At 36.2% G+C, this 13,722-nt stretch overlaps 2 protein-coding genes across 2 annotated transcripts; one reads left to right on the top strand and one right to left on the bottom strand.

The window, feature by feature from the left end:
• The first annotated feature begins 6,453 nt into the window (after positions 1-6,453).
• Positions 6,454-11,457, top strand: LOC135771133 (zona pellucida-like domain-containing protein 1). The gene is made up of 11 exons (XM_065281223.2): positions 6,454-6,479; positions 6,633-6,724; positions 6,890-7,116; positions 7,515-7,705; positions 7,798-7,870; positions 7,956-8,053; positions 8,376-8,459; positions 9,292-9,463; positions 9,574-9,679; positions 10,396-10,425; positions 10,992-11,457. The coding sequence occupies exons 2-11, from the start codon at positions 6,634-6,636 to the stop codon at positions 11,147-11,149; spliced, it is 1,230 nt and encodes a 409-aa protein (XP_065137295.2). The 5' UTR covers positions 6,454-6,479; position 6,633; the 3' UTR covers positions 11,150-11,457.
• Positions 11,458-11,596: 139 nt separating this feature from the next.
• On the bottom strand, positions 11,597-13,722 carry LOC135771134 (uncharacterized). The gene is made up of 4 exons (XM_065281224.2): positions 13,669-13,722; positions 13,399-13,481; positions 12,786-12,882; positions 11,597-12,683 (listed from the first exon to the last, which is right to left on the bottom strand). Exons 2-4 carry the CDS (start codon positions 13,451-13,453, stop codon positions 11,885-11,887), a joined length of 951 nt encoding a protein of 316 aa, XP_065137296.1. The 5' UTR covers positions 13,454-13,481; positions 13,669-13,722; the 3' UTR covers positions 11,597-11,884.

The raw sequence follows: 13,722 nt of genomic DNA, 5'->3' as shown, positions 1-13,722 counted from the left end.
AATGCAGTAACTTAGTTTTGGTAAACTATTCTCTGCAAGCATGTGAAAAAAATAGGTCATTGAAATTTGACTTCCCTGTGATGTCAGAAGGGGATAATACCGCCCCTAATCTAATCCATCCAACCACAGCACTGTCATTTAGTGCACAGATTAGCTCATTTGCATTTAAAAGGACTCACCCAAAAAAATTTCACACCTATATAGTGGCAATTTTAAAATAAATGATCTATATGGTATTTTGAGCTAAATCTTCACATGCGTACTCTGGGGACACAAACGATTTATTTTACATCTTAAAAAAAGTCTTGTGAAATGTAGTAAATTGTGGTAATTTAATGTTTTACTATATACTATATACTATATATATATACATTTTAATATAGTTTACTATAATAAATACTAAAGTATACTATGGTATTTTTCCATGTGGTGAGCTTCAGAATATAAACAGTAACTGCACATTATTTTTTCGACTAAGTTTATACAAAGCATCATCATATTATATAATTCATGATTTTGCAATCCATATAATGCATTTAAGTCATTTCAGGCAGAGAGACAAATTTTGTGTGGCACACTATTGTAGCTTACCATCCGAGGAAGCAAGATTGTTTTTATGAGGATGACTGGTCTCGGTAAGTCAAAGGAGTTCAGTCACTGAGGTTGACCCTGTTAGCTTACAGTCAGATCACGGTCTATTCCCAGGAATAGGAAGCCGGGAAAGGAAGCACACATTTTTTCAACAGCCCATTTCCTTTTCATTTCTGTGGTTTGTTTTTTTGTCCCTTTTCATTTCCAGACATTTTCCCCTTGAGCTGACAAAGAAAATAAATTCATTACACAGGCTTTAAGCGGAGAAATTGGAAGCTTCGAAACCTTTTTTCTGGTGCCTGTTGCTGTCATAACAGAGCCCAATTACCACATGGGTTGGATTTTGGTTAAGCTAGAAGAAGCAAGCCTCCTACTGCGTTGCTTTGTAATCGTATATGCCATGAAATCTTTGTGGGATATTATGAAGAGCTCCTGCAGATGTCATGAGGTTTTAAAAAAAATAAGAAAGAGTCTCTCATGCAAGTGGGGTTGTATGTGTAGTTTGTTTGTGCTGATCTCTGGCTGGGTGCCCAGACGTATTGCTCCTCTAAATGAAGAGTCTGTCATGAAATTTCTAACTTCTGATCTTTTTTTATTGAAAACTCTGTTGTGATACATTCATTCTTTATTGATTCAATTATAATATCATGTGCATTAAACAACCTTTTAGTTTTATATTTTTACTTAAATGAAAAAAATCCTTATCCTGAAAAAATATTTATGTAGAGTTTGATGCAATAATCAGACATGTGACACATTATTTATTGCATTTCTTAAGGCACAATGGAGAGTATAAAGTCTGAAATATTTCAATTATGCTAAGATAAATTTATAAGGTATATTTATAACATTGTTAGTTAGCTAGAACTATTATACTTTAATACCCTACAATGGGGAAATAGACTTGATGGATTTTGATGTTTTTAATCTGTTTGTTTATTAATTTATTTTGTAGAGTACAAGTAATTTTAAGACACATTTTCTCTAAATTTCGTATCTTTTTTATTTAAAAGAATTTGTCCGCAGTAACTTGCAATTTTGCGCAAGTAATTTATGTATTAAACTTGTGTGACCTTGTGGTGGTGCTGCAGCATGTATATTTATTGCACATGCATATAGAATGTAAATTAAAGCTTATCTTGAATGCAATGCATTTTCTATAACCTGAATTTAGATATTATAGCTGGAAAATAGTGAGCAAGATGTGTTTAAAAAATCTCTAGATCCACAGCAATTATTTTTAATGACCTCAGCTGTCAGCTGTTTAAGATGAAATAACTTTGTCTTGATGTCATGATGTGTGAGCAAAGTCAGGTGACAAACTAAAAGTCTTGTGACAAGGCTTGTTATAAATTTGAGATAGTCCTCAACACTGTGCCAAGTTTTTAAATGTTGTACATAATTTTTAAACAATTATTTTAATTGAATGTAGCATTAAGAGTTGAGCTTATTAAACTTTACAGGAGAAAGCCCTTCAGAACATATACCAAATGCTTCAAGGACCCTCATTATATTGTCTTCGTACTGCTAAAAGGGATGAATAAAAATACTGATTTTGACGTTTACTACCAAGGCCTTGTGAACTTTAAATGTGCACTATCATCAAATTTGCAAATTATATTCTAGTGAATGTAAGATTATGTAAATCACTAACACTGCATGCTATGCATGACAGTAATATTTGAATTTACCAGCAGATGGCAGTATTGTATAGAAGATACTCTGACGGGGTGTGTGCTGCTTTTCATGTTTTAATTCTCAAACGGAAGTGTTATAGTTTATCTTAGGTCTAAAAACTCCCACGATAACATGAAATACTGTGCATATAAAAATTCTACACACAACAACAGGTTTTTGTGATTTAAAAAAATTAAACCAAGATTGATGTCATGTTTCTCCAGAAAGGAGAGAGAGAAAACACAGACTTTTAATAACAATAAAACAGAAAATAACAACCCACGATGGGGCAAATAACAAGGAACAGATAAACACAACCAAGAAGTGACTGCACTAAAAAAAAAAAAAAAAACTTGATAAAGACTTAACAACAGGAAAACTTAGACTTGGCACAGCTTTACTAAACACAGATAATAGGATAATTAACAAAGGGGCGGGGTCAGGAGACGAAACAAGGAAGCACACAGCCCAAACAAAAGCCATCTGCTACCATAACGGCCCTGTCCCAAATGGCGCACTTCATGTGGACTTTTGGTCTCGTGGCCTTAAATTGCGCGTCCTCGCTTAGTCTACGAGTCCGTAGGGTGTCCCATCTGTCATTTTTACGCTTTGAAGTGTGCTCATCAGTGCCTCCTTTGCCCCCTTGATGTGGTCTTCAGCGAAGCCCGCACTGCAGCAGGCTTCGCGCACTTTGCCAACCCAGAAATCCTTGCGAAAGGCAATCAGACCAATCAGACGACGGAAGGGAGGAGTTCACACTGACAGGCAACTTCTCTACCTATTTTTGGTGTGATGCTCGAGTCTGTCCCAAAATACGACTCCGGTGCACCCACGTGGACTCGCATCAAGGGTCCCTAAAGTCTGGACTACGTGATGTCATCAAAGTGTGGACTCTGAGGAGGACCACAAGTCCGGAGTGTGCCATTTGGGACAGGGCGAACATGGCCTTGTCATGACTCTGCCTCAAAACTAGGGCTGCGTTCCAGTTAGTTTTTTATTACCTTCCCTCGCTAACTTCTCTCAGTCTCGTTCACTCGTATGTATGTCATTGCTTACGTTGTACGAGTGCCCACTACTGGCAAAACACTTGAAGTGAGTTCAAATGGAACGGTCTAACTTACAGGTGTTAATTACTTTCCCCTACATCATTTGAACTGCGCAAAGCGCGAGCTGCTGAAGTGACGTCATAATCGTGTTGCATTGTGGTATATGGAACTGCCTGAAGTGTACATATGAAGTAAACTTGCTCCCTCAGTCAAAATCGAGGGAGCGAGGGTCTTTCCATATTAACATCTCTCGTCCACTTGACGAAGTGGAATGCACTTCAAAATGGCAACAGGGATTCCCTCGAGGGAAAGTGTTTAGGGAAGTTTGCAAGTGCGTGTCTAAAACTAGAGTGGAACCAACCCATATAAACTTCCCTTGTCCACTTAACAAAGTGGAACGCACTTCAAAATGGCGACAGGGATTCCCCCGAGGGGAAGTGTTTAGGGAAGTTTGCGAGTGTGTGTCTAAAACTGGAGTGGAACGCAGCCTAGGACTAAAACAAGGACAAGAGGGCAGAATCATGACAATAAATCATGTCAAAACATGTTCCAACTTTATTGTGAAATTGCAACCCATATTTTAAAGTGAATAACATTAGAAATCATTCAGGGGGAAAAAGTTCAATAACCTAATTGCATGGGTGCATCCCATTTCTTGGGCTGCGGCCTTCCAAGGCCGTATTTGAAGGTCAATGACGTCACCTTGCAGCGACAAAGGCTCCTTAACCTGCAGCCTCCAAATGTGGCCTTTTTCTTCCCTGAAACCCATAGATGGATCCTTCACAGTCTTGGCTATCCAAAGATTCAATGCAATACAGCTGTGATGTCTGGGTATTTGAATAAAAATTCAGAAATGTAGTTGAATAAAAATGTATATTTCGCAAATGAAAGGTCATAGTCACTGTTTTACTAAAAAAATTTCATATTATTGCTGTACATTTTTGTTTAAGTAAATTCATATTATTGCTGCAATATTGTGCATGTTGGGTTTTACTTTGGTCTATTTCTAAGATTGGTAAATTTTATATATTATAGGGTAGGTTACTATGCATTGATGTTTTATATTTTCTAAAATAATATAAAAAAATCTGGGTCCATATTTATTTATAAAGTCTGACAGGTCTCAGCTGTTGTGTCCCGTTGTGTGCTGGGTGGGAACAGCAAGTGACTCAACTTGGCTCGTAGACTAGACTGTCTCATTTCAGTTCGCTTCGTGGATTTAAGAGGCTGCAGCCTTCAAATTCTGAGCCTTGCCTTTAAAGTCAAGGATCCAGATCCTGATTTGGGAAGCACCAAATACAGTGGGGTTTGAAGTCAAGTCAGGGACCCATTTTTATTTACTTTGATGTTTGTTTTGAACCAAAAATGTCTTGAAGAGAGATTTTAACTTGACCCATTATAAGATTTCTAGCAGAGCAAGTCAGGTTTTGATTTTTTTATCTGTTGGTATTTGATATAATCCATGAAGCCATGTGTCTGAATAAGATGTCCAGGACCTCTGGTATAAAAGTAGGTTCAAAACAATAAAGATCCAGCAGTATATTTAACTGTATGGAACACTTTTTAATCCATGTGTGCACCAAAACCATATTGTGTTCATACTGCCAAAAATACTCTTTTTCATTTCATATGTCCGCAAAACCCAGTCCTATTTAAAGTTCTAGTATGACAAATTAAATAGGACTCTTTTGCAGCCATATTAAATGAAGAAGAGGTTTTTTTAATGCCCATAATAATAACTTAATAATAATAAATAACAAAGTGGCAATTTTAACATGCTATAATAAATTATCTATGGTATTTTGAGCTAGAACTCCGGAAACACCAAAGATTTATTTGACATCTTAAAAGTCTTGTGAAATGTCCCCTTTATGTTTTTGAGAACTTGCAGATTTCTTTGTGCAGATTACATCATCTTTCCTGATTAAAAATGAGAATTGGTGTGATATGTATCTTCTGTAAAGTAAAGAAAGAGGGATTATAAAAAGTGTTTGAAAAACTTACCTGACATTGGGGAAGGCCAAAAAAAAACATTATGTTTGAAGCAGTTGCATACTTCAGGAACACAAATTTACAGAGATGCTGAATTGATTATTTATAAGTACAAAGTGCCCCCGTAAAACTTTATTATCTAAGATTATTATACTTCAAATACAATTTTTACATTTTAAAATGTCTTTTAAAATCAAAACCTTTCAATGTTCGGAGTGACCCTTCAGTCATATGGATTCATACAATTTGACAATATAATTAAAGAATAATGGATCCACATTTTCTATTGAACTCAAGTGAAAGCAATTGTTTTATTCAGCAGGAAATCATTAAGGTGTGGCACATCTAGAGATATTATGTGAAATATGTTCTCTCACCAAGGGGCTTTTGGCACAAACAGGCTTGCGTGCTTTATTCATAGATTTTTGTGAGATAATACCATCACTCAGTCAAAACTAAAACCCTCAAGCCTTCAGCAGAGGTTGCTCAAAAACTATTCAACCAGGTGAACAAAAAATATTTTTGGCATCCTGTGTTTCATACCTTGTGGCACATTATCACATTTCTTGTATTAATAATGTGTTTCATTGTTGTTCTGTTCTCAGGAGATAATGCAACATTTTATGTTTTAAATGATTTATATGCAATTAACATATAATTTCCTCTCCAAAGATTTATAATTAAATATTATTAAGGAAAAACAAATGCTACACTAGGTATTACCTATTTAATTTATGCAATAAAAAAATAAATAAAGTTACAGTATGCTTTAATAACACATAAAATAAATTATAATTTTAAAAGTATAAATTATACTATTTTAATTATATTATTGTGTTAATAGAAATTTATATACAGCTATAGTTTGCATAAGAAATGGCCAGTCTGGTCAAAATTATCACTGTTTTTCACAGTCTACCTTTATAATGACAATACAATGACTTATCAGCTGAAAATACACAGAATGGGTCCCCTTGGGTATGTGTAAAAAATACTATCACAGTATAGCAGGACTATCATTGTTGACCTGTCACTCAAGTAATCCTACACAGAGTAAACAGAGTATGAGACACTCCCAGCTCTATTCACTTTCTTTTGGGGTCTAATGATATATAATAAGCATCCAACCACCTGTCTCATATTTTTTGCAGTCCCACTCCAGGAGTTAAACAGGTATGGTATATCATCTCTACTGCTTTAAATTAGAATAAAACTGATCCTGAATAATAGCATGAATTGTGATTCTATCTTTTATAGTGACGACAATTTTTTTCATTTGGAAATTGGCAACATCTGATCTTCTGAATTTATCTTTGTGTGCTGTAGCATGATGCTGTTTATCTGCCTCTGTGTGCTGGCCGTTGTCCTGCAGTCAGTTCAGTCTTATAACTGCTCGGTGGAGTATAACAGAGTTCCAGGTGAGTCTCTGGCCCTCCAGCCTTTTATGCTCTGCTAAATCGAATAGGCAAAAGACATTTAATATAGTTAAAAATTGATTTGAATACTTGAATTTATTTTCTTGTTTGATGTATTTTTGCATAAAAAAAAAAATGCCAAGCACTAACACCAGCATTATTATCCAGATAACAGTGACCTGAAGGTACAGTGTGGCACTGGTACAATTTTACTGGAGGTAAACCTGTGCACAGCTCAGTGGGCAGGCTTCAATCCCAGCGGCCTGGCCCTGAATGGGGAACGCAACAATACCCAGTGCACGGGTACAATTGACACCAGTGTGAACCCGCCTGTCATTCGCTACCAGCTGCCTATCAATCACACTCGGGAGAATCCATGTAGACAATCACTGCAGGTGTGAGATCATTTTTCTTTCTTTCTATCAAAAGAAAATAACATATAAATGAAACTAAACGGGGTGATTTTCTTGCAAGAGACATTGCTAATATATTTATGATTTATGAATTGACTACATTTACATTTATGCATTTGGCAGACGCTTTAATCAAAAGGTATACATTTTATCACGATGCATGTTCCTGGAGATTAGAAATTATAAATGTTTGCACTGCGAATGCATGCAATGCTCCCAATTGAGCTACAGTAACACATTTGTTAGATTTATGCTTAAAACATTTTTATATTTATTATCTTTATTTCTTATGCAATTTGGCTTCTCAAGTAAATTTCCTTGCACTGTATTGTTCTGTGTTAATTTAACTACAAAAGAATTACACCTCTGTATGTTAATAGATTGTAGATGAGGTGCCCAGCTCCTCCGGTCCGTTCAGCATGTTCTCCAGCATTCAGTCTGTCATTATCACGGGCTTCATAGATACACCCAGCTCTGCCGATGGCATCATAAGTTACTCCACAGACCTCTACTACCACTTCTCTTGCCGGTACCCGCTGGAATATCTCATCAACAACACTCAAATTGTTGCGTGAGTATCAAGAGATCAACCATCCACACTGCATACTTGACCTGTTCCAGTATGAATACACAAAGTCTGACTCTTAATAATCTTTCATGCAGCTCATCGGTTTCAGTGGCCACAAGTGACAACAATGGAACTTTCATTGATACTCTCAGAATGAGGGTCTACAATGTAAGTTTGTCTTTTTAGGTATCATTCGTTCTGCAAAATCTTTATCTTCAAAAAAATATATAGCTATTGTATATATCTTTGACAGAGCACAGATTTTGCCTATCCATTAGTGGTTCCACCAACAGGGTTAGAGCTGCGCACTAAGGTCTATGTTGAAGTAAAAGCTATCAATCTCACTGGAAGGTAAGAATATCACACTTCTTTTTAACTATAGACCATTTCAAAAGATGTAAACAACACTGGTCCAGAAGCACTTCCTGTTTCAGTTTTTTAACACTAGATAAACGTTGGGATAAAATACAACCAACAGAACATATAGAACTGAATCAAAAAGTCAAAGAAACATCTTAAAGATAATGATATATGTAAAATAAAATAAAAAACAGTCACAAACTGAAACAGGAAGTGTTTCTGGACCAGTGTTGTTTACATCTTTTGAAATGGTCTATTAGCATAGTTTTTAATTATGCATGAAATACCATTTACAATACTTTTCCATCTTTAGTTTTAATGTTTTGCTGGACCACTGCTTTGCCACCCCTTCACCATATAATCTTACCAACAACAGACAGTATAACTTTTTTACCGGGTAAGTTATACACCAACAGTAAGTCATGTGTAGTCTGTCTATATGTGATATTTAGTCTTGCTTAGTATCAGTGGCGGCCGGTGACTTCTTTTTTCGAGGGCGCACCATGCGAAGTTTGTCACAACATGTATGTAGCTCGTCATGTGTTTGGTTCGTAATTTCAAAATATGTGTTCTGTGTTTCGAGAGATCCTTTATGCATCACGTGTCTTGTCAAGATAAGTGCCTGCTGCAGACGCGTCTAAAGGGTTTATGATAAAAGAGACGCTCGCGTTTGCCAGATACTCGCATAATCTCATGCGTAATCAGAGTTTACTGTTAAGGGAGTGTCTTGCGTGTATTTTGTGAACGTGAGCGTCTCTTTTATCATAAACGGTTTTGACGCGTGTGCAGCAGGCACTTATTTTGACAAAACACTTGATGCATGGTTCACATGACGCAACAAACACATATTTTGAAAACGCGAGCAACACACATGACACTCCGAACACATATTTTGAATTTGCGCCCCTCGGATGAGCAGTCATGAGCCGCCACTGCTTAGTATACAGTAGTTAGCTCTCATTTGTTTACTGTTAAGGTCTTTTAAGTTATTAATTAACTTCTTATTATATTTTGTTATCTATTGAGGATGTAACTTTTTAGTTTATTTGATTATGTACATAACTGTGTGTCTTGTATTGTCTTGAAAAGCACCTTGGTCCTGTAGAAACATTGTTTCATTTCACCGACAGTAAAGCAACTTTGACACCAAATGCGAATTCTGATCTCCATAAGTCTTGTTGATTTTGTGTATTTGATCGCAACACTTTTTCTCTGATGTCTTATCTAAGGTGTGGTATAGAGAACATGACAACAGTAATTCATAATGGGCACTCCAAGTATTCCAGATTTTCCTTTGAAGCTTTTCGCTTTGTGGAACACCGGGATCAAGAACAGTCCACTATATACCTGCACTGTATACTCCGACTTTGTGAGCCAAATAAGTGTCAAGAGATACTTAATGTAAATAAGCCTTTACCGTTGAACATAGCTGGTTACAAAGAAATCAAATTATTTAAAAAATCATTACCACTAATGATCAGCCTTAAGATTGACATCTTACGTCTGTGCAGACTTGCAAATCGGAGAAAAGGAGACGAAGGGCACTAGAGCCTTATGGATCAGAAGCAAAAGATTCTGCTACAGTGTCTTTGGGTCCTCTGTATACTCAAGCACTCAGTAAGTATGCAGATACACACATAAAGCTTGCGTTAGATGGCAACATAGTTTAAGAAATAGTAGGCAATTTTATTTGATTGGATTTGTCCTCTATGCTGTTTCAACCTAATATTTTTCTTTTATTGTTGAATATCTTTCTTAATTCATATGGTCGCATTTGTGCATTTTTGGCAACATGATCTCACAAAGTTCCGTGGTATACTGTATCTCAGAAATTTTTGCTCATTTATCCATGTCATTGTCACGGATCTCCACATTTTTCCAATCCAATCCCAACCAATCCATAACAATACACAGAAAATGGAAAATGCGGAGATCCGTGGCAATGACACGGGTAAATTAGCAAAATATTCTGTGACATACCACGGAAATTCGTGAGATCAGGATTTTTGGACCATTTGCTTCCGCCCCGTCTTTATAGTTTTTTTTAGCAATTGTACATTTTTGTATGATTAACTTTTTTATTTCATACGATTTAGCCAAATTGTAAAATACATGCAAATTCCCGTGAGATCAGGCTGTGTATGGAGATACTTTTGTTTTTCAATGAGAAAATAAAATAAATTGGGCTGGAACAAAATGGCTACTATATATATTGTTTTTAGTTTTTTTAGGCACAGATATGCTTTGGGCATCTTAATAGGGGTTTAATTTAATTCGTAATGACAACAAGATGGTGCTATGCCTAATAATTGTGTATTTCTTTGATCCTGCAGAGAGTGTCTCTCCCTCTCCATCTGCCTATGGTATGAGATTATCCTCTGAACTTTATATTTCAATATATACAATATTGCACTTTAACATTATAACATTTAAAGGTGCAGTGTGTAAATTTTAGCGGCATCTAGTGGTAAGGTTGCGAATTGCAACCAATGGCTCAGTTCACTGCTCACCCCTCGCTTATGAAGCGCATAGAGAAGCTTCAGTAGCAACCACCGGACCAACATGTCATCTTCGGAGACAACTTAGTGAAAAAAGTTGGTCTGTAACGGGCTTCTGTAGAAACATGGTGGCACAAAATGGCGACTTCAATGTAAGGGGACCCTCGGTATGTAGATAAAAACATCTCATTCTAAGGTAATAAAAACATAACAGTTCTTTATAAAAGGTCTTAATACAAGCCTGATAATATAGTTTTGTACATTACTTTGCATTTCTGTCAAGAGATCCTTTTAAAAATCACACACTGCAACTTTAAAAAATCTTATGCAACCATTCTGTCTGATAATAATTCTTTAAAATCCCTATAAACATTTCAGCTAGAATTAACAGTAACATTAAATGTAAATGTTTGTTTTCTCTTGTGCGTCAGGTGCCAGTGAGTCATTGGACAGAAACAATGTAAACATGGCTGGAGTCGTGGTTGGGGTCATACTGGCCACCGCTGGTGCCATGTTGCTGGTTATGGGTGGATGGTTTGTGTTGAAGAAGATTTACTGGTCTGGACGTCTGCCGCAGGTTTTCCACTAAGTGAACTCACCTTCTGAATGAAGTTTAATTTGATATAACCAATAAGACGTCTGATCACAGCATCTGCACAAATTAAAGCTGCTTTGCATTATGCCTATTTAGCATATTATAATCTGTTCAGACAGCATTGGGTAGTCCAGTAAACATCTGGCAGCTGTGCGCTTAGTAGAAAGATGCAAGGCACTGCATATGTTTTATATATGTTGTAGACAAAACTGCTTTAATGAGAGGAACTAACTGTGGATGATCACAATTACCAATAATCTTATTGTAAACTTTTGATAACTTCTGGTAATAATGGTGTTTTGATAATTTCTATAAGGTTATTATCATGCACACTGCTTGTATAGCCAATGACTTGCTGCTTTTCTTGTGACTTTGTCAACTGTGTAGATGTGATGTATTTAGAATTGACGTTTTTAAGCAATGATCAATAGACAACATGTATTCATTTCAGCTATGTAGAAATACATCTTTATTCAAATGCTTTATATTATATACAGTATATACATGAAAAAAATAATAATACAAAACATTTTTAATAAATCTGCTGCAGTAAATGAAAGCATCTTTATTGTCACTTGAGACCAAATTATTTAGTTTCTGTACTTTTATATAAGGTCGTCCTTAAAAATGATGCAAACAAAGATAGTGCTCTACATAAGTTACAGTTAACATTCAAACATTGCATAAAATGCTATTTACATTGTATTTCTGAACGGAGAGGAGTCTTTTTTAATTTAGGGTGTGTACGATGTCCTGTAATAGGGCTGAAATTCTAGTTGAGAAATCCTCCTGTATAGAATCTAGGTTTATCTGATGAAAACCAGATGATGACTCACCATTATTCTGCTTTTCTTGTAGAGCGATCATTTGTTGGTCTAAATTTAAAATGAACTGTTGATTCCGATCTGATGAATTCTGACAAAACTGCTCCACTTTTGAAGCCATCACATTACTTGGAGGATGTGTCGAGGCAAGGTGACCTGCCAAAGCTATCTTTAGAGCGGCCACCTTGCCTTGTACCTCCAGACTGAAGGTGCAGACTTCCTGTCCCAGTCTGGCGGTCACTTCCTCCCAGAGTTCCTTTCCACTGCTGTCTTTTTCCTCCTCCACTGCTTCAAACGCTTTCGTTTTAAAGTTTTCAAAGGCTGCCGTCCTTTTCTGGTGGCTTTCATCCAGCGCAAGAGTGATCTTCTGCACGGCCTCCTGGTAGAGCGTAGCTTCATCTGGGTTTAGGTCCTGAAGGTTCAGACTGAGTTTCTCGCAGAGTTCCTGGGTGTTTGACTGGAGAGACGTCTGGAGCTGCTTGGTGAAGGGAGCAAGGAACTCTTTAACACTGGCCAAGGTGTGTTTTGGGTGGCTGGGGTATGGAGAAAGCCTCTCTCTCAGCTCAGCGAGCTCCTGCTTTAGACGGGCTCTTAATCTTTCAGACTCCATGCTCAGCTTATGCCTGAGTTCAGCAGCCATGGGGTTGAAGGAGTCCTGGGAGTAAAGGTCACTGCTTACCACATGGTTTTTCCACATCCCACTACTGAAAAACAACCATATCAAAGTTCAAACTATTTGCCTTTTCGGTGACTTTTTTGCTCATGTTATTGCAGCATTATCTTATTGTCAATAACAATGAACTTACTTTGTATCTTTTTGTAAATCTTTTTTGTCAATGGCTTGATTGTTGCTTTGTAAACTCCATGATGCTTCTCGGCTTGTATCATGGTTAAGTGGAAACGCTGAAATGCAAATATAGGTTGCAACAGATCAGTCAAATCTCATGTGTCAAATTAGATGTGTTTTGCATTATCCTATAAGGGTTAATTTTGTAATATAACCTGACTTAAATGGCTATTTTCTAAATAGTTTGGAAAATATTAAAAGGATAGTTTAGCCAAAAATGTAAAGTCTGTTATCATTTACTCTTAAAATTGTTACAAAACTGAAAACATTTTTCTGTACAAATGCTGAAATTTTGGCCAATGTTTGTAACTAAACATCACTGACATCCACAGAATTTGGTTTTCCTACTATGAAAGTCAATGGTGCTCCTGTTTCATGCTTGAAAATAAATAAATATCTGCCTTTGTGTTTAGCAGAACAAATAAACTCATACAGGTTTGTAACAACCTGAGGGTGAGTAAATTATGACAAAATTTTCAAATTCTGATGAACTTGAGTTGAAGTTGCAATTTTTGAAATTTAAATATCATGCAAGAAGAGTAAAACTGCAATATGATCAAAAGGTAACAAACCTGTTATAATAGTAGTAAATGTCAAAGCCAGTCCTACAAACTGAAGATACATCATTTCTACTTATATAGGTTATCCTTCTTGTCTGAAAATACAAAGAACACAAACAGATATTTAATAACAGACCTAACATATTATTTAACTCTTTTTTTTATTAAAAATATATGATCTATATTATGCAAAATGTTAAAGAATACAACTCCAAGATTATGAGTTAATTAATCTATAGAGGACTTTCATCCGATGAATATCTGGCAATAATTGACCCTTACCCGCTGTTGAGAAAATGGAAGAATATCACCCCAAGTTCTTTATTTAAAGCCCTT

Source organism: Paramisgurnus dabryanus, chromosome 8 (genome assembly GCF_030506205.2).
Source record: "Paramisgurnus dabryanus chromosome 8, PD_genome_1.1, whole genome shotgun sequence".
Classification (NCBI taxonomy): Eukaryota; Metazoa; Chordata; class Actinopteri; order Cypriniformes; family Cobitidae; genus Paramisgurnus; species Paramisgurnus dabryanus.
Note: the sequence above shows the minus strand (reverse complement) of the source record. Positions and strands in the feature narration are given on the sequence as shown.